The sequence below is a fragment of the Cydia amplana genome, chromosome 24 (genome assembly GCF_948474715.1).
Source record: "Cydia amplana chromosome 24, ilCydAmpl1.1, whole genome shotgun sequence".
Classification (NCBI taxonomy): Eukaryota; Metazoa; Arthropoda; class Insecta; order Lepidoptera; family Tortricidae; genus Cydia; species Cydia amplana.
In genome coordinates this window covers 8,348,276-8,368,878 of record NC_086092.1, presented here as the reverse complement: position 1 = coordinate 8,368,878, position 20,603 = coordinate 8,348,276, and the positions used below count along the sequence as shown (strand labels likewise).

The 20,603-nt window shown below is 39.1% G+C and overlaps 1 protein-coding gene across 4 annotated transcripts in view; it reads left to right on the top strand.

Moving 5' to 3' along the window:
* LOC134659352 (acyl-CoA-binding domain-containing protein 5) overlaps positions 1 to 14,095 on the top strand; it is a 39,850-nt gene extending 25,755 nt beyond the window's left edge. The window contains exons 2-10 of one of the 4 annotated variants that reach the window (XM_063515018.1): positions 877 to 988; positions 3,503 to 3,584; positions 5,519 to 5,663; positions 6,170 to 6,252; positions 7,065 to 7,127; positions 8,060 to 8,195; positions 11,005 to 11,102; positions 11,690 to 11,812; positions 13,992 to 14,095. In XM_063515018.1, coding sequence (XP_063371088.1) covers positions 877 to 988; positions 3,503 to 3,584; positions 5,519 to 5,663; positions 6,170 to 6,252; positions 7,065 to 7,127; positions 8,060 to 8,195; positions 11,005 to 11,102; positions 11,690 to 11,809 — 839 coding nt within the window. In that variant the 3' untranslated portion in view covers positions 11,810 to 11,812; positions 13,992 to 14,095. Of the gene's footprint in view, positions 1 to 876; positions 989 to 3,502; positions 3,585 to 5,518; positions 5,664 to 6,169; positions 6,262 to 7,064; positions 7,128 to 8,059; positions 8,196 to 11,004; positions 11,103 to 11,689; positions 11,813 to 13,991 lie in introns of all 4 variants that reach the window. The other 3 variants (XM_063515017.1, XM_063515020.1, XM_063515019.1) reach the window with 3 other exon arrangements.
* Positions 14,096 to 20,603: the final 6,508 nt, after the last annotated feature.

The window sequence follows — 20,603 nt, the reverse complement described above, 5'->3', positions numbered from 1 at the left end:
CTTTCACTGTGCCCGAAGGGGCCTTACGCGAGGCCCCTCTAGGGGCGCGAGGCCGTGGGGGACGGCCCACTCCGCCCACGCCTGGCTACGCCACTGGTTATACTCTTTGCAGAGTGTCGTGGTCTGCTGACATCAGGCAAAGATGTTGCTTGCGATACGATTTCTCGCCATTTACCGCGGTTGGAGCTCATTCTGGTAAATGCGTTCAGGGGTGTACGAAATGACAACACACACCTCTAATATAATTGACATGCAACGAAGCCTACCTGATATTTAGCGATCTGAATGCTTTATTAAATGTTTTCATACCCATTGGCCAGAAGTCGGCGCACTCGATGATGGCCCTAGCATATGTATACTTTATGCATTACATCCGGTAAATACTATCGTTTTTATCTTATATATTCATTACGTCCGCTACATCCTATCGTTACAATAAACGCCACTAACGCATGAATCAAACTATTTAAAAAAAAAAAAAACAAGAAAGAAAGAAAATACATTTATTTCCGTCAAACCAAACTAGTTAATTACATAAAATACTTACATAGAAGAGATAGACGTTAATTTTCATTCGTAACCTCTGCTCAAGACTGCTTTAATGAAATGAAATATTTTTATTTCGAACATGTAGTCCATATATAGGGTTAGGTATTACAATAAGTTATATCTATAGTTAGTATTATAATTACGACAAAACAAACAAACAAAACATTTATAGCTTTCGCGGCGGAACAGCAACAGGTGAGTGTAGCTGCACACACCGCTTGACCAGGGGTGAGTCCCAACGCTGCGCCAGCGTACTTAGGATGCTGTTCGTGCTGCTTTTTAAGCCAGTTTTATCTAATTATCTTATGCCTTCTTCCTTTGTTCCAGGATCATACCAGCCCAGCAATGAGCTCATGCTGCGCTTCTACAGCTACTACAAGCAGGCCATGGAAGGACCCTGTGACAAACCTAAACCCGGCTTCTGGGACGTCGTTAACAGGTAGTGTAATCTAAAAAAAAACAACGGGTTGCACCCAGGGAGTGCCGGCAGAAGTGAAAACTCAATGACTAGTGCAAAATGCACTATGTATAATTAAGGTTAACGCCATCTAGCGTTAGCGTTAATTACTTGAAACCCCTAAGCACATCGCTGTTAGTACTCGAGTTATATTAATACCAGTTAGAGCGAAACTCACTAGATGGCATTTAAATCATTAAAGAAAAACTCAATGACATTTACATGTAACAGTTTTTCATGTAATGTTATTGAGTTTTTCTTTATTGATTTAAATACCATCTAAATGAGTGGCCATCTAAATCTTACGGTCACGTGGTCGTCTTACGCTGTCTCGATTTTAACATTTTTTCCCCACCTCAAAAAGTGCACAGCGCCGCTAAAGAAGTTTTCACTTCAAAAATTCTGAAAAATTTGTAAGTTTCACCATAAAATTAGTAATAGTTTATCATACAGAATGGCCGCATGGAATGGAATTACCCCGCCCCGCTTGACCGAATCTCAGTCCGCGAATAGCAGTCGAAACTAACAGCCTAGTATTCGGTAAACTCAAACGTGCTCAAACCCATACTACCCAAGAAAGCCCTATGAAATCTAGATCTATAAACTGAAATAAATGCTATATACTAAGAAAAAGTGACCAAGGCCTCCAGTGTCTCAAGCTGGAATCGAACCAGAGTCCTCTACTATCGCGGCAACTGCCTGAGCCATTCGGCCACCGGGGTCACGGTCTCGTCGGCATAGGTCGATTTTTCTAAGTATATGTATTTCTTATGCAATCTAGATCTAACACAAACTGAAAGCCCAAGAAAAGAATAACAGAACCCAGGACCTAACCCAAATCCATAGAGAAATATAGTAAGACAAGAGTGCTCACTCCATACATCAGTTTTGGTACCAAAAAGACTATTATTTTCAGTGTCGACATCTAGCATCAAGTAGCGGAATTATCAGTACTGCTACATCTATTGTCAAATAGCAGTACTGATAATTCCGTTACTCGATGATGGAAGAAGAAGAAGAGTCGTGGAATGTATGGAGCCCGACCCGATACATTTCACGACTCTTCTCTTTCCGAAAAACTCTAATAGCCTTTTTGGTACCAAAACTGATGTATGGAGTGAGCAATCTATGGATTTTTTTCTCTATGGCAAATCGTAGACGGTAAAAGGCTATCGTCAGGTCCAAAATGAACTTTGTTTTGAACTATGGCGTGTCCTGCCGAAGCCGTGTCGCACGCGCATCTGAATGATGTTGTATTGGCCTTCTAACTTATGCGATTCGGCGGCCATTCGGTGTCGCAAATATTCATTAGCCGTTAAATGTTCCTTTCATATGGTAAATGTTAAGAGCGTGTTACGAGAACATAGAGATTGCCTAGACTCTGTCTATAACTGACTTCAAAAAGAAGGAGGTTCTCAATCGCCGAAATCTTTTTTTAAAGGGCTCCCCCACGCCAATGACCTTCGATCTGAATGCCTTAGTTTTCTAATGTTTTTGTAGCTTACCATATTAACAGCAATATATACTATATTCATATCCTATATTTACTTCAAAGTTCATTGTCTTCGAGATATTTGGCATCAATTTGAACGATTTATGGCCACAAAACTGGTTTTTTGGCCTTAACTTTTGTGGTAAGTATTCTTTCAAAATCCGGTCGACAAAAATGGAGATAAAAAATTGAAGAACCGATAGACGTTTGTCTTATAATTTAATCTGTAGTGCAAAAGTAGGAGATACGATTCAAAACTTGTCAAAAATCGATGAAAACCTCGTTGATCACATGGGAATTGCATGCTATTTAGAAGTAGCCAACCTGCACACTACAGACAAGACTGAGCGGCATTTTTTCACTAGACGGAAAATCTTTTCTAAAAACAAAGATTTCCTAGAAAAACGTTACCGTCAGGCGTCAATTGTTGTCAACTTTTGACCCGAAACGACGTCTGCTGACTCATTTCGCCGTGATTCAGCAAAAACTATGACGCAACATTAGCAATTGTATGTTATGTAACAATAAACAAAGTCGGCGAGTGTTGTTGCTTAAACATAAACAAGCATTAGTGATGTCTGACTGATGATGTCTGATTTATCGAATGTTTAGTAGATTTTTTTATAGGGATATTAGGCTCATCTTTTGTATTTTCATGAAACCGAAAATGATGCTAGTTCGGAACAGAAAACCAACTAGCGATATTATTTAATGACTCGAAACCAGAAACCACTCTAGTTTCTCGTTAACACCTCGCCTTAATTCAACCCACATAACCGTACTCATACTTCGATCAAATTATTGGTGAGTCCCTTTAAAGTGCAAAAAATAACCGAGGTAATGGGTTCAAGCCTTCCTGGCGCTCGATTGTCCTAATGATTCTGGCTAGGAAAAAAATCCAATGGGGTCAAAAGTTAGGTCATGTATGTATATGCTACACCTACATTTGTGAATTAAAGAATTAACTCGCGTGCTAATGTTTAAATTTGTTTTTTTTTTTTCAGAGCAAAATGGGAATCGTGGAACAAGCTCGGAAATATGACACAGACAGAGGCGATGCAAGCCTACGTAGACGAACTACACAAGGTATATACTTATTCAAATATTATTGCAATTAAAAAAGTTAAACCCTATCAAAATGGGAATCGTGGAACAGGCTGGCAACATGTTACAGACAGAGCCGATGCAGGATGCAGGCCTCCGTGGACTAAGGTATACTTATTCAACATATTATTCAAATTTAAAAATAAACAATAACAAACTAAACTGAAATATTGGTTAGGTATGACTTCATAAAAGGGTTGCCTCGTTACTTACGAAAAGCTTCTGAAGTAGGTAAGGTAGGTAACAGCAGAAAAAATACCAACTTACAGTCGTGACATTGTTGGGTGAAACAATGTAGCAAAATTTACATTTATGATGTTTTCTGTCATTACCTACAAAAGTATGACATGACCAATCTTTGTGCCCGGCACAGTCATCTGCAATACTATGTTACTCTTCGAAGGCCGCAAAAATATGTGACACGCTCTTATGGCTTTAAATAAGATCGTGCCAGATATTTTTCAGGCCTTCGAAGAGTAACATAGTATTGCAGGTGACTGTACAGACATACATACGGCCAGCTCAGGTGAATGATATGATATATTTATGCTGTCTGTAACAGGCATTGTAATTAATGCTTTGCCTGACCTTAACATTCGCCCTTCCAAAGTTTCCTATGTCGGCTGTTGACATAACGACTTTGTTTATTTACTTTCCGTTTAGCGAAGTTGGGATGCCCTTGTGGTCTGGTTTACCGTTATTATTATTAGTACGTTACAAGTGTTACAACTACGAATATACATACATACATACATACATACATATAATCACGCCTATTTCCCGGAGGGGTAGGCAGAGACCACGGATTTCCACTTGCTACGATCCTGACATACCTCTTTCGCTTCCGTTACTTTCATAACATTCCTCATACACACTCGCCGGTTTAGGGTGCTCTAGACCTGGCCTTTCTTCAGGATTTCCCCGATCTGATCGAGGAAAGTCCCCCGAGGTCTGCCCCTTACAATATTTATTTACATTTTAGCGCATATGTTACTATTTTATTTAACTTGGGTATGTGAACCGGGCCTAGAGACCGTTCTTTGCCTAATGCTATAAAAAACTCACGATAGGGTGACAGGTATTACAAGTATTACAACCCTGTGTATTAAAGCATACCTCACGGTAGATAGATAGATAATTTCTTCATTCATGGTACTCACGGTATTATTAAATCACTTCACGTGATTATGGGGTTACCCGAATGGCAGAAAGTGATTATGGGAGAAATTGGCTACAAGTATAGTTTAAAATTTTTGAACTGGGCGCCATTAAATGTTTGTCAATTATAAACACTACTAGCGACCCGCCCCGGCTTCGCTCGGGTTAACAAATTATACATAAACCTTCATCTTGAATCACTTTATCTATTAAAAAAACCGCATCAAAATCTGTTGCGTAGTATTAAAGATCTAAGCATACATAGGGACAGACAGCGGGAAGCGACTTTGTTTTATACTATGTAGTGATATGGTGTTAGCGAGTAGATTCATAATGAACAATCAGATGGCAGTCCAGGTACCAGGTAGTCTGCTGCCGCTGTTTAGTACAATCCATTATGTATCTACTGCCTACGGCTACAGAGATGATAATTGACAAACATGAAATGGCACCCTGAACCTTTTTTTATGGCGCCTACCGTTTGCGATTTTATACACAATATTAAATAGATTCTTTTGATGAACCCAGTTCAAATAAATTATAAATAAATTATAGACTAATCAGGGCCTATTTCTTCTGATCCTTCCAATTACTTTATAGTTTTCATGCTTAACGCATTCACTGCCAGCAACCCGCCAGGCGGGTGCACTATCCGTAGTTGCTTTTCGCTATATACGGTTTTTCCCATGTCATCGGCTACGCTCGTAGCGAGCGCTGGCACTGAATGTGTTAACTGAAATGTACAATTTCCATTCCAGATAGTGGAGACCATGTCGTACAGTTCCGACGTGGCCTCATTCCTGTCAGTGGATGATGAGGACGAGGAGTTCCCCAACAGGGACTTGGAGCTGGTGGCCGGAGACGTTCTGCGCAGGGTCCGCTCTGAGCATAACACTCCTAGCGGTTAGTATTGCTTTGATGCCTCACCATGTGCAAAGAGAAGCGAGTAACGCAAACATTGATTTCGGATGGTATTTAATGGATGGATGTAAGTCATGGCGACCGTCGAAAGACCTAGTTTCTGTCGGTGGATGATTAACTTCCCAAGCGGAACTTGGAGCTGGTGGCTGAAGACGTTCTACGGAGGGTTTGCTACGAGTACTACGGTTTGCGCGTGGTGAGGCATTAAAGCAATAACTCCTATCAGTTATTGCTTTAATGCCTCACCACGCGCAAAGAGAAGAGAATAACGCAAGCATGAAATTCGCATGGTAATTGATGGATGGGTGTTACTTTGGACGTCTTGCGTATTTATGGCGCCCGTAAAATTTACGCTACAAGTTGGACTGATCTGGAGCGAGACTAAAAGCATTGCAGATTTAAGATTTGATTTATTCATTCCCAAATTGTTTCAGGCCCACCCCACAATATAAGAATCCAGTACAATAACTCACCCCGTTCCTTTACAGGGTCGCGCTCCGTGAGCGGCGCGTCGTCTCCCGTACCGCGCGCGCGCCATGACTCAGAGGACGAGTACATTGACACGGTCGATGTTAGTATTGTACGTATAGTGTCTCTGTGCGGTGTAGATGTCATACTGTATGCCGTCTTTTACGTGTGTAGTGTTATTCAAACTAAAATTGTGTATCTAAGTTTTCTGAAAGTGCTTATATTTTCATTTCTCTATGATATGATTTTCCACTATGATCTGAGATCGTGTCGCAAAACAAGTTATTTTTTTTTAAAGGTTTACCTACAGTTATTACATTGAGGCTTACATCAATACAAACTTAAATAACATGCTGAATGTATAACTAATTACTGGTAAACAGAAACACCACATGCAAAAATTAAAACAGCAAAGTCAACAACAAAGCCGACACATTTGGACCCCTTATTTACTATAGAATAAGGAGCAAAGCGCAACCACGATGTAGTTTGATACTTCTTACGGTAGATGTCTCTGCTGGTTGAGCAATTATCCAATGTCTAAGACGGTATACTGATTATAACACCTACACTGCGATCTGCGTGCCTTGTCTGTGCTAAACGGTCATTTTGTGAAATATTACTGTCTTTCTCTTAGAAATATTTGGCAGTTAACTGATTAAGTTAGCAGCCGTTTATGAATAACGCCACTAAAGCACAGGCAATGTACACTTCTTCCTAACTTTCTTTTTCCTCTAAACTATGTAGATTAAGAGTCTCTCTGTTTCAGTAATTTAATATGTTTGTATTGTAACTGTATGTAACTCGCCTTTCTTATGTTTGTTCTTGATTTCTTTTTTAATTTATATGTATTTTCTTGCTTGTATTATATGTATTCTTGTTATTTGTTATATGTTGTGACTAATGCACTAACAGTGGAGTGAGGTGGACGCCGACACAGGCCAACCCGGGGGTTTAGCCACTGTCGATGTTAATGTGGTAAGTGTATGCCTGAGCCGAGCCAATCCTACCAAAAGTGTAAAATTCTTGTTTTTACTTTTTTATGGTCTGGATGCTAGCCTTTTAAGCTATATTCCCATTTCCATAGAATAAAACTAGAAACATTGGGAACCCTGTGAAGGTTGCCCGCCACATTGAGGGTATATACAATTTCTATTCTGATATTTAATTTCCCATTTTATAAATATCTATACTTTTGGCAAAATTGATCAATCCACCTCCAACTACCTCGGCAGAAATGAGTGCCTTTCATCCCTTGGTTAAGCTGACGGGCCTTCCAAATGGATGCCGTTGCAATGGATTCATCCAAATGGACGGCATCCAATTGTTTAGTACACTGACGATCGATCCATTTCATACGTCCATAGTCCATATTTTGTACCATTATTCGTTGTCGTGTCGTTACTTGGTGGCAGCGCCATACGGACTGAATAAAAATGGACGTAGTTCTGCACATTCACGGAGCGTTTGAAGTGCGTCCAGTGGTCCAGATCCAGATGGCGGCGTGGCGCACGTTTGGTGTACGTTTCATTGACGGCCAGTCCAAAGTCGCCACGCCGATACGTGCAAATGGAGTGGCGTGCTGGATTTCAATCCAAATGGAAATACACGATTAGGATGCCGTTTAAAAAACATTGTACGTTCTTGACATTCACGGACCGATTTTGAAGTGCAGCCACGCTATTTGGACTGTTGGATCGTCAGTGGTAACCTTAAAGCCCTTGCTACACGGTCGCCGACAAGCCCCTCAGACCGCGTGGCCTTGGTCTGGACGGACCGTGTAGACAGTTGTTTCCAACAAAATTTGACCAAAACTGACCAAGGTCAGACCAAGGACAGACGGTTAGAAGGCTTGTCGGCGACCGTGTAGCAAGGGCTTTAACAATCTACTATTGTGTTTGCACTGGCAGAGCGACCCGGAGGTGGCCGAGCGTGCTCCCGCGCCGGTACAAGCCGCGCCCGCGCAGCCTTCGGCGCCCGCGACTGCGCAGACGCAGCCGCGCCTCAGCAATGGCCACGCCCATCAGATCACGTCGCAGCTCACACGTGAGTACAATATACACTATTTAACTCACTTAAAAACCGAAGTTGTCAATGAGCATCTTATAAACTGAAATAAATGTCATATACTAAGAAAAAGTGACCCAGGCCTCCAGTGCCCCAGGCTGGAAACGAACCAGCATCCTCTGCTATCGCGGCAGCTGCCTGTTGCCACTCGGCCACCGGGCCACAGCGGCATAGGTCGAATTTTAACATGCACTTCTTACTGAAAGCTTTTTGCGCCCCCTGGCCACCTCTAAGGTAGAACCGTATAGTTCGACCTTCTAACTGGATCATCTCACTTTGCTCGGAAAACATATGAAAACTCAAACGTGAGAGTTTTGCCAGAGATAAGACCTCCATCGATTTTTCGCCCCCGAAAACCCCCATATAGCAATTATCATCGAAATCGTTAGAGCCGTTTCCGAGATCCCCGTAATATATAAATAAGGATTTCTCGTTTAAAGGTCTAAGTGTAAGGCCCGAGTGGACGCTCATGTTGGGCGTGCAGCGGGGCGGGGCGTGCGGCGTGCATGTTAAACAAATGCGCACGTATAGGAGCGGCCTTAGTGCACGCTGCTCACATCACAAGTGAGCCCACAGCCACGCTGCACGCCGCGCCGAGCGAGCGTCCACTCAGGCCTTACATTAAGATATCGGTATAACATTACTCTATTCATCAGGTTGTAAGGCTATGCTCGCGTGTGGCATGCGTCAGATTGTAAGTCTCGTGTTTCTTGTGTTGTGTCGCCACCATTCTCTATCGTCAATGAATACACATATTATGTACGTTAAAATAAAAGGACACTCCGCTTCAAATACTTTCAATGGAATTTAAAATAGTCATATAACGAATTAAGGAGAGCTACTTACCTTTTTAAAATGCTTACTGGTGAAAACCACTATGTACTTATTCTAAGTTCTCGTTAAGTGAAATGTAAAATAATCTTATGAGAATAATAAAAAATCTTTAACCCGAAAAACAAATAAATTCAATTTGTCCGATTTGTTGATTAACGAAATAATAGTAAACGGTTTCTTTCGTTTTTTTCTCACGCTCAGTCATTATCTGTAAGAATCAGTTATTCTTGCCATTGTTACATTCCCATAGATAACTTAAAAGTAGTTACATGCCCTTTACACAATGAACCATTTACTAAGCATGTTAGTAGAATGTGACGCAACATATCCTTTAACAAACTGTGTTACTATTGTCTCTTGACTGACGTGACAAAATAATTAACACATTGCGTAAATAAGTACTTTTTATGAGCATGAAGGATTTGTAAAAGCTGAAACTTTTGTTTTAAATTCGCTCTCACTCGATCGGTCTAATATAGAGTGGCACATATTTTAAATTTCAACCTTTCAAATGTGTGTGGTGGGTTCAGACCTCGGTTGTGTTGCGCTGTATAGAGAACAAAAATCGTTATCGAAAAAATAAATGCAAAAAAATGACTAAAAATTCAGTCATGGAACCATGTCATACAAGAGACAAGAGTGTAATAGTACATTATTGTCGAGGTTCGGAAGTAGCTACTTGCAGGCTGAGGATTCGTTTTAAACGGACGACCTTGGGAGTAGTGATGGGTAGGACATCCATTTAAAATGAGTTTGTATGAGTACCTCATTTTCTAAAATGAGGTGTTACAATGTCTTACTTCAAATGAGGTGAGGTACTAGCATATTTTCAGCGTCAACTATTCCATTAATTCCAACAGCGACAATTTTTTTAAGATGTATGAAAGCTTGCAGCGCTTACGCTTGTTGTCTTTCGTGTTTAATTGTTAACGTATTTTCGATGGTGACGCGAAGCGATATTGAAGTACGTCGCGTGTCGGTCTCACTCCCTCTTTGGGTATTTCTAATTCATTGTTTCATTTTGAAAGGATTTTTAAGTCATGTCACAGAGAGGCGGTGAGTGGACCTTTTGTCGTTGCAATAAGGTTTGTAGTTCGGCAGTTGACAGTGTGGATCATTACTCGTTTCTTCATTTGAGACATTTGAGTTTTGAGTGTCGACGAGCAGGCGAGCACCTAGCGCCTCGCGCGATCCAGGGACTCTGTCGCGAGTTGTGAGGAGTGTATGAGTTTAGAGGGTCGCGAGACTCGCGAGTGAATTTGAACGGATAAGAGTTTTTTGAAATTTGAAGTGTGGCAAGGGGTGTTTGTGATGCGCGCGAGTAAATGAGTAAAATGAATAGAGGAGTGAAGTAAGACATTTTTGCGGTACGAAGTACTGCGACAAATTAACAAAATGAGTGGTACAAATGAGGTGCCTCACGAGTGAGCGACTCAACACTACTTGGGAGTCCGTTTAATTGAATCCGAAGCCAGCAAGTAGCCTTCCAGCCGAGTCATATATAGTGCTTTTCTCAAAAATGGTGCAAGAAATAGAAATATTTTACAGAAGCAACGTTCTAATTTTCACAGAAAAAAGTAAAACTATTAAAAAGATTTGCTTGTCGCCTTTAAAAAAAAAGAAGTGTATTTTTCTGCTGAAAATACGCCAACGTATTTGAGACACCTAAATAGTCGCGGTACCAACATTATAATAATAAGTGCTGATCATCTGTTTGGCTGTTTAATGGACCTATACCTTCATTTGATATGGCCATTTAAAGTTTTAAAAAGTTTGGAACTCGTTAAATAATGGAATTTGTATGCAACATTGCAGTCCCGAAATCGAGACTGCAATGTTTTTAACTTTTTAATTTTTTGAATGACCATAAACTACGTACTTCGCGACCTATTTTTTAACCGGCAACCTCGACTTTGCCGTCCATTTTTGAGAAAAGAATTTGATTTGTTTATAGATCTCAAGGTGCTGGAGCAGCTGCCAGGCACGTTGGCGCGCCTGGAGGCCGATGTAGCGGCTCTACGGAAAGCCGTGGAGGGGGAGAGACTCATGAACGTAAGTACTACCCACAGACAATCCGACCTCTAGACATAGCATAGTCGCGCTACCCCCTCTGTCACACATACGGTAGCGTTACTCCATCTTCGAGTCAATCCCGTGCCGTGATTGGTCCGTGTCTTTGAACGGACCAATCACGGCACGGGACTCGCTCACCTCGTCCCCTCGCACCCCCGTATTTTTGGCAGCATCGGTTTCATGAAAGAATTGGCCTAAGCTCAGTCTAGAGGTTGGATTGTCAGTGGTACTATCAAAGAATTTAATTTCTGTACTATTTCAGAGGGACCACTTATTGGCGCGAAGTCATAATTCCAACTATAAATTTCGACTTATATCGACCGGGATATGAACCGTGATTACCTTTTGTATTGTTTTCGAGCTCCCGATATTTCGCGATAAGTCTAGTGAAACTGTGATTCATTCAAAACTGTTATTATAAATTTCGAATTTAGGACACAAGATGGCAGACGAGTATGCATGCACCCTTGCTGTATTCTGATATAATATATCAGGTGCAGCTATATTGTCTCACACGTAGTGTTATAAATTTATAATGGTTTTGATTACCTTTTGATTATTATCAGCAAAACCACGGATGGCGGTGGCCGTGGCAGGAGCTGAGCCCGCCCACGCTGCTGCTGCTCGCCGCGTGGCCGTTCATCGCCTACAAACTGGCCGGGCGGTTCCAGAGACGCGACACGTAACACGTGAGTTGGTCCTAAACTACTACACTTAGAGCACTCAATAGCTATAGGTCCTAAACTGCAACATTTATAGCACTAAACAGTCATATAACGAAACCACGGATGGCCGTAGCCGTGGCCGTTCATCGCCTACAAACTGGCCGGGCGGTTCCAGAGACGCGACACGTAACACGTGAGTTGGTCCTAAACTACTACACTTAGAGCACTCAATAGCCTTAGGTCCTAAACTGCAACATTTATAGCACTAAACAGTCATATAACGAAACCACGGATGGCGGTGGCCGTGGCCGTTCATCGCCTACAAACTGGCCGGGCGGTTCCAGAGACGCGACACGTAACACGTGAGTTGGTCCTAAACTACTACACTTAGAGCACTCAATAGCCTTAGGTCCTAAACTGCAACATTTATAGCACTAAACAGTCATATAACGAAACCACGGATGGCGGTGGCCGTGGCAGTTCATCGCCTACAAACTGGCCGGGCGGTTCCAGAGACGCGACACGTAACACGTGAGTTGGTCCTAAACTACTACACTTAGAGCACTCAATAGCCTTAGGTCCTAAACTGCAACATTTATAGCACTAAACAGTCATAAAACGAAACCACGGATGGCCGTGGCCGTTCATCGCCTACAAACTGGCCGGGCGGTTCCAGAGACGCGACACGTAACACGTGAGTTGGTCCTAAACTACTACACTTAGAGCACTCAATAGCTATAGGTCCTAAACTGCAACATTTATAGCACTAAACAGTCATATAACGAAACCACGGATGGCGGTGGCCGTGGCAGTTCATCGCCTACAAACTGGCCGGGCGGTTCCAGAGACGCGACACGTAACACGTGAGTTGGTCCTAAACTACTACACTTAGAGCACTCAATAGCTATAGGTCCTAAACTGCAACATTTATAGCACTAAACAGTCATATAACGAAACCACGGATGGCCGTAGCCGTGGCCGTTCATCGCCTATAAACTGGCCGGGCGGTTCCAGTGACGCGACACGTAACACTTGAGTTGGTCCTAAACTACTACATTTAGAGCACTCAATAGCCATTGGTCCTAAAACTACGACATTTATAGCACTAAACAGTCATATAACGTAACCACGGATGGCCGTGGCCGTTCATCGCCTACAAACTGGCCGGGCGGTTCCAGAGACGCGACACGTAACACGTGAGTTGGTCCTAAACTACTACACTTAGAGCACTCAATAGCCATTAGTCCCAGACTATAACACACAGCAGCAACGTGATAACCACTGGTAGGCCACAAGCACAGGACGGACACGCCATACATCATCATTTGCTTTTATATGTGTGCACGGCACGTCTGTCGCGTCAATGTGTATGTGTGGGTAAGTCGCTTTACTGAGAGGACGCCAGAAGTCCGCCAGATTCATGTCGCGGGGCGAGGTAATCCGAGTCGGGGCGGGGCGGTTCGTGGCCGTTCTGTATGATAATACTATTACTTATTTTGTGCCACAACTGTGCGGCTGCGGAGTTTGGTATAGGAGGTGCAAGCACACACTGCTCGCCCTTAGAGTTGGTCAAAGGCTAGCCTTTCAAAGATAGCATACGCCAGGGAATTTGCGACGGGTATCGCCGTGGCCGGGTGGTTTAGTGGTTAGGACGTTAGCCGCGTAAGCTGAACACGCGGGTTCGTTTCCCGCCTCGGCCAAGGGTGGACCTGGTCACTTTTTCTTTATAGTGTATATTTATTTCAGTTTATTATAATGTACTATTATCTGAAGATGTAATTAGAAAATGTGTTATTAATATATTTTTTCTACTCCAGCACTTAAATGTGTCAATTAAATGACTGACAGTGATATCTAAAGCAATGTCATTTGAATGATTTGTCTATAGGCTCATAAGATGACTGCTAGCAGTCATCTTATGAGTATAATACAACTGCTTTATTTTTTTAAAGATACAAGTTTTTTTAAATAATAACTTTTTTTTTATAATAACTCTTTTTTTTTAATAATAACTTTTTTTTTTTTTTTTTTGCTGTAGCTGTCATAGAAAAAGTAATGTATGCAACAGCTCATAATTGGTTCTTAAAATTCTCGGGTCTTTTTTTACAAAACTCGACTACGTCTCGTTTTGTAACTTCGACCCTTGAATTTTAAGAACCCTTATTATATCACTGTTGCATAAACTACTATTTGTTTCTTTCAGGTCCTAAATTATTACGAAGACATAGCATAAGGGGATAACGCGATACAGTCGGCTGCGATCAAAAGTTACATTACAATTTAAACCTCAAATCTTTCAATTTAAATTATTTATCCTTTAGAAGTGTTTCAATTGTGAGGGTGCGAAGTACAGTCGCCATCAGATATATCGGAGCGGCCAAGGTGTTCACAATATCTGAACACGCACTCTAACGCCTTGACAATAGAGGCGTGCTCAGATATTTGTGAGCACCGCGGCCGCTCCGATATATCTGATGGCGATTGTATATGATGGGAAAAGCGACGAAAACGCATGCCGTGGCTACATGTCAAGTTTAAGATATGTCCATATGATACTATCTGACATAAGAGAACTAATGTGACCTGTAGCCGCCGGGCACGCGCCGCGGCTGTGCTCATAGCCAACAATGTTTAACACATTCAGTGCCGAAAACCCGACTATCGGGTATTTTATGATTTCGTTCCCAGGCCGGACGACCCGATAGTCGGGATCGTGGTACTACAGCTTTATATGACGAAATTTTTGTGGCCTGGCGCGGATGTCTTGTTTGGCTGGGTGGCAATGAATGTGTTAAGACTTAAGTAATCTTTTTGATACTTGAATTTCTTCGTACTTAATGGTTATTTCTATTTCCTGGGATTTTAATATTATTTTCAGTGTTTAATTATAACAATAACATCACATTTTTTTTTTTTCAATTTAATTATAATGTAATGTAACTTTCGTTTTTCGCCATCGCATAGCTCAGTTTACAAAACGGATATGATGATATCTGTCTTAGTGAAATGGTACCGTTGGGTTTTGTACGTTAAAATAAAGGGGTAAGGTTCATTTTCACTTAGCGTCACTATTTATAGTCCGTGAGCCGAATGATGTATTTATCTGTTATTAAATATACACCCTTAGAATCCATTTAAAGTGGTATCCAGACGGGACTGATCAAATCAGTCGATTTGATCAGGAAATTTGCATTCCATAGATAATTACTATGAAAATTGGCATTTATGTGTCCGCACCTGCTGATTCGATCGGAGAATTTCATCAGATTGGCGAAATATTGTCTTGTCTGGATACCACTTAAAGTGTAACAAAATGGTTACTAATTTTATTAAGACCAAATCAATCGTTAACGGATTAAAAATTGAAATGTACTATGAAATACAGAATTAGATAAAGTATACTGGATCCGAAATACATTTTTCATTAATATTGAAACTCCTCGCGCGTATTTTAAACCATAGATTATTTTATCATTTTAAATTACCACAAATAAAAGTCTTAATGTTGGGTTTTAATATTTAATTTGGCTCCTAGACTAGATTTATACAGCTTTTAGTGTTGATAATGCATTTGTCATGTTATTTGTAAGAAATGTCAGTTCTAAATGAAAATGCGTAGAATTGAGGGTAGTTCACACTTGGTTCCCGGATATTTTTCAATCATTTGGATTAGGTTATCGAGCGGACACCGGGTTAACACTAGCGTTGTGTTAACCCGGTGTCCGCTCGATCTACGAGAACGTAAAATGTAGTTCTGAAATAATAGTAGTTTATGTGACTGTTACATAATGAAAGGCATTAAAACATGAGTGCGGGTTTAAGAAACGAACGATGTGAGTTTCTTAATAGGATCACACGAGTGTTTTAATGCCTAATTATGTACAGTTACATAATTATGTACGAAAAATGGAAATCACGTTCATAACATAAGGACATTGGTGCCAATATAAAACGATGTGTTTTTTTAAAGTAGGTTTCTTTGCGACTATCCCTCGTTCTGCGCATGCGCCAGTCAATGTTACCTGCTACTTTGTCGCACCTATTTTATTCGGCGATATCCTCACTTTTACATTCTTACTTTTAATTTATTTTTTAAGGGTATTGGTGTACTGATTACTGTTAAATACTGCATGCGAAGCAAATGGTTATTTAAAAAAAATCCTTCATTTTATTAAATGCTTATTTCCCAGCAAGTTACCACAAAGTTCTTGTCAATGGTAACAACTGAGATTTTTTTTTCACTTTTTACCACTGGGAACAACGGAAAAAAAGTTACTAGATCTTGTTCAAACTTGTTCGAGAGATCGGCTCACTTTATATTTCGTCAACCTTACCACCAAATTGAGTTGTTTCAAGCTGGGAATTATTTTTCTCAGTTGTTACCACTGGGGAGTGGGGACAGATGAGAAAAAAGTTCTGTTGTTACCACTAGTAACAACTGGTGGTAACTATAGTTCGTTTTTTTTTAGCATTAGAAAGAACTTGAAAGAAGGTAAGCGATTTTGACACGTATTTTAATTGAAACACACTTGTTAAAAATCAATAACTATTACTTATGAAAGCAGAAGACTATGAAAGATCGTATTAGATTCATAATTGTTACATATTTACCGTAACTTATTTTTAAAATGTGTTTTTCAATTAAAAGACACATCAAGATTGTTTACCTTATTTCTAATGCTAAAAAAAAACGAACTACTTATAAAGGGAATAACTTGAAGCAACTGACTGAAATTAGGAAGTTTAGCGTTGTTATTCCTATGTGGTGGCAAACAAGCCTTCGGCCTGCTAAGCGGTCATCGTAGCCTATAAACGACTGCATTCTGACTGTTTAAATATGTTTTTTTCGCTTCGCTTGCGATTTACATGACTTTTATACTTTTTTTATTTTAAATATTGAAAAGACTAAATATTTTATTGAATTATGAATTAATTCAGTTATATTTTCGTTGTTATAAATATGTTCTTATTCTGTAATATCTGTATCCTATGTTAGAGTAAGCAGATGTGTTGTTGGTTATTATTTGTAATTATTATGTGATATGTAGTTAATAAAATGTAATAGTTGTTGTATATGTTGTTTTTATGAAGGCCCCGTACAACTTTCCCAATTTTCCTCAGCTAATAGAGATTGATATACTTATTCTTGTATCGTTAGCCAGGAGACAACATATAATATAAAACTACCTAATACCTAATAAGTAGATATAATTGAGGAAAATATCTAGATAGTGAGAAAGAAAACGTGTCATGCGTTAGAAAAGGAAAGCAAGAGGCTGAACTTCCAATGTTGAACGCCTAACACCGGTTTTGTAGATGGTGGGAATTCTGTACGTAAAAACTATTATCTATTCTGTGCAAATACAAACACCAACATATAAATCATATATTTTAACCTTTATACAGACAGGATCCGAATTTTTAGGTCTTTTAGGATTTTATTCTGCTCTATAGAGTTCAACAGAAGTCTTGAACTTAAGATTTTGACCAACACACTCATATGAAAGGTTAAAAGTGACCCAGGAGACGTAAATAATAAACCGGCTCGAAGTAAAGTTGGTCAACCAATACAGCTAGATCCTGTTTTGGATTAAAAAGTTTTAACATTATGACAATCATTAAAATTATGAATAAAACAACTTATATAAAACATAATCCTTATATTTTGAGTCCACAATTAATATCAACAAAGCTTTAATAAAAATAAGCTATAGCTACCGCCTTTCTTATGTCCGTACAAAGCCGTGCTTTGTCCATGGTTCGTGATTGGCGTGTGCGAGGGATTTCTTAACACGTTCACTGCCAGCGACCCTCTAGGCGGGTTCTCTTGATTGTAGGCGCTTTTCGCTACATACGGGTTTTCCCGTGTTATTGGCTACGCTCGTAGCGCGTATCTCGCGCTGGCACTGTATGTGTTAACGCACTCGCTGAAGGCATTTTTTTATTTTCGCAATATTCCGGCTTTGCTCAGTGCCTCTTACGCACATAAGCGCCAACTTCATGCACATAAACGTTCATGCAATAGTATGTACTCTAAAAGTCGTAACACACTATCGCACCGCACCGCGACCTTGGTGCGCAGCGCACACAAGTGAGAGCGAGAAACAGATATCTCTTTCTTATGGGTCATATGGGTGCGACGCACCAAGTAATCATTTATTCCAAGGTCGCGGTGCGGTGCGATAGTGTGTTACGACTTTTAATATGAGTTCTCAGTCGCGTTTAAGGCACTAATGAAAGTCAGCCAACGCATATGTATCTTCAATGCACTGAATGCGTTAATAAAAAATAAAAAATGTCATACTCGTTAACCCAGGACCAAAGACAATGAAGTTATCTTAAATGCTCAAATGGTTTAACCCTTTACCAGGCTAATATATATTTCCCACATACAGCACTTCAAATATGTGTTCTATTTTCGATGAGTAAGACTGACATTCGATTGTCATTTTGGAACTGTCAGCCTGGTAAAGGGTTAAATGGGAATTGTACCTTCAAACTATTCACTTCGGAATCCAACAAAATATCAATGATTATCGAAATATTTATAGACCATTAATTATCTTTTGTTTTCTATATACAATGATATCCAATTTAGAACTCGAGATTATGGTAGAAGGTGCAGTTTTAACTTCGTCTAGTTATTTTTAAACGTGGTTCTTTGGTCGTAAATTTTCTAATAAGAGATAGAAAGGGTGTCACAATATTTCTATACATTTTTCGTTCGTTAAGTTCAATGAAAAATGCGGAATGGAATAAAAATCTTGTTACACTTTCTTTCTCCTATCAAGACCGGATTCGAGATTCCGAGTTAAAATAACATAAACATTCTCATAAAAAATTAAAACTTTAAATAAAAAGTCCGAAACTATACATATTTGCTTGCTTTTTGAATATCAATGTATATAGAAACACTTGTATTAACGACAAAGTATACATTAAATTGATGCTTAGCACTCTAAATACATTAAAACTCGCATAGTCAACCGTAATACTTTCACTCCAATAATTGCAGCTCAAACATCAATATAATCGATTTATTCTTACTCAAAACTATTTCATCAATTTGAATATATTTGAAAATGTAACGTCCAAGTGAATTAATTTAATATTTATAGGTGAACCAGGATCTATTGAGGGTGCGCCATGTTACGGAAATTTGTTGGTACTAATTTCTAGCAATGGCAACAATTTTCTCTATGATAGTTGTCAATATTGACAATGTAAACATTGCTTTGTCTAGTTTCGTGTGAATTATTATTAGACTGCAATAATCATGCCGAAAGTTTTAGATTTTACAGAGAAAAAAGTTGTAAATAGTGTATATAGTTATTTATTGGAAAAAAAACGTGCGGGAGAGAAATTTCTTCCATTAGAAAACATAACGAAATTAGCATCTGAATTGACGGGTAAGTTTCAAACTTATGGACAAATGTCACTATAGTCAGGTCGTCACGATTTGGTTGATGTCTTGTAATCATTTGATTTGTGTATTAGGTGTATCGCATGCATCGGTATCACGGATTGCTAGCGAAGGGCGTTAGGGCGGAATTAAACGACCAAACCTAAAAAAAAGAAAATTGACTTTACGCTATTCATTTTATCTAAATCGAGTCAGCCATTTAAGCGTAAAAACCGAAGAAATATCCAAACATCAAACTTCGCACTTATTAAAGTTGTCGGAATAAAACAAAAATCATCTGCCAATTTCCATTGTCCCCACTATACAAATTGTTGCTATATAAAATTCAAAACGAGCGCCCTCTTGACAATACTCCCAAAGTTCTGGTTTACCTATAATATAATACATATTGGTACACATTAGATTTAGAGCCAGTATTATAAACATATTTATGAATTTCAACAGAATTACAGTGTTATTTCAATTAGATACTCAAGTGGTCGAAATATGGTTTGCAAATTTTAAAACGGCCTATGTAATGAAATCTACGCTTTATTGCATTTAAAATCTTGCAGCTAAAACGCCAAAGTAATAAAGTTTAACTTTTTGTTTTATACTGTCGCGTGACCCAAGGGACATATCTATAACAAATTGTGAAAAAGATTGGACCATCATGAAGTTCTGCAAAAAAATATGTTATCATTTAAAATGTCATCATTTACACCTCTAAATAAGTTTAGATTTTTTTCCATGTATGTTTTGTTTTTATTTTAATATTATTAGTATAGTTTTTTTTTATGTAATTCGACATTAAGAGACCTTATACATCTCTAAGTAATTGTATTACGTTAGTTTGATTTGGTAGTTGCAGTTGTATTTAATAATTGTTGATGTATTATTATTCTTTTTTTGCTTGTATGTAAATTCAATGTTGACGTGTAAAAGTGCCCTTGTTTATTCAGCAAATAAATGTTGAAGTTTGAATGGTAAACCCTCTTTAATTTTACGTATAATATTTTATAATACTGGCTTCATTACACAAAAATGTATTGAATTCCTTTCCTACATAAATACATTAAATGACAAGAATTTTGCAAAAAAATACTAAATGTTTAGTTTATACAATAATATTCATATATTTCCGTAATACAAAATGTTTTCACTATTACCTAACAATATTACATACTATATCAATGATTAAAAAAAATATCGCATTTTTATCACTAGGAAATAAATAGTTAATTACTTTTGTTAGCGATTTTATTTAAATAGCAATGAACTTAACAATATTATATTTTGTGTTTAGTTTATTGTTTATTACATTTCGGCATGCGTGAACTAGTCTACAAAACAGGTCTATTTGGTATTGTTAAATAAAATAAAAATTAAATTTACTACATTAATAGTTCCGGC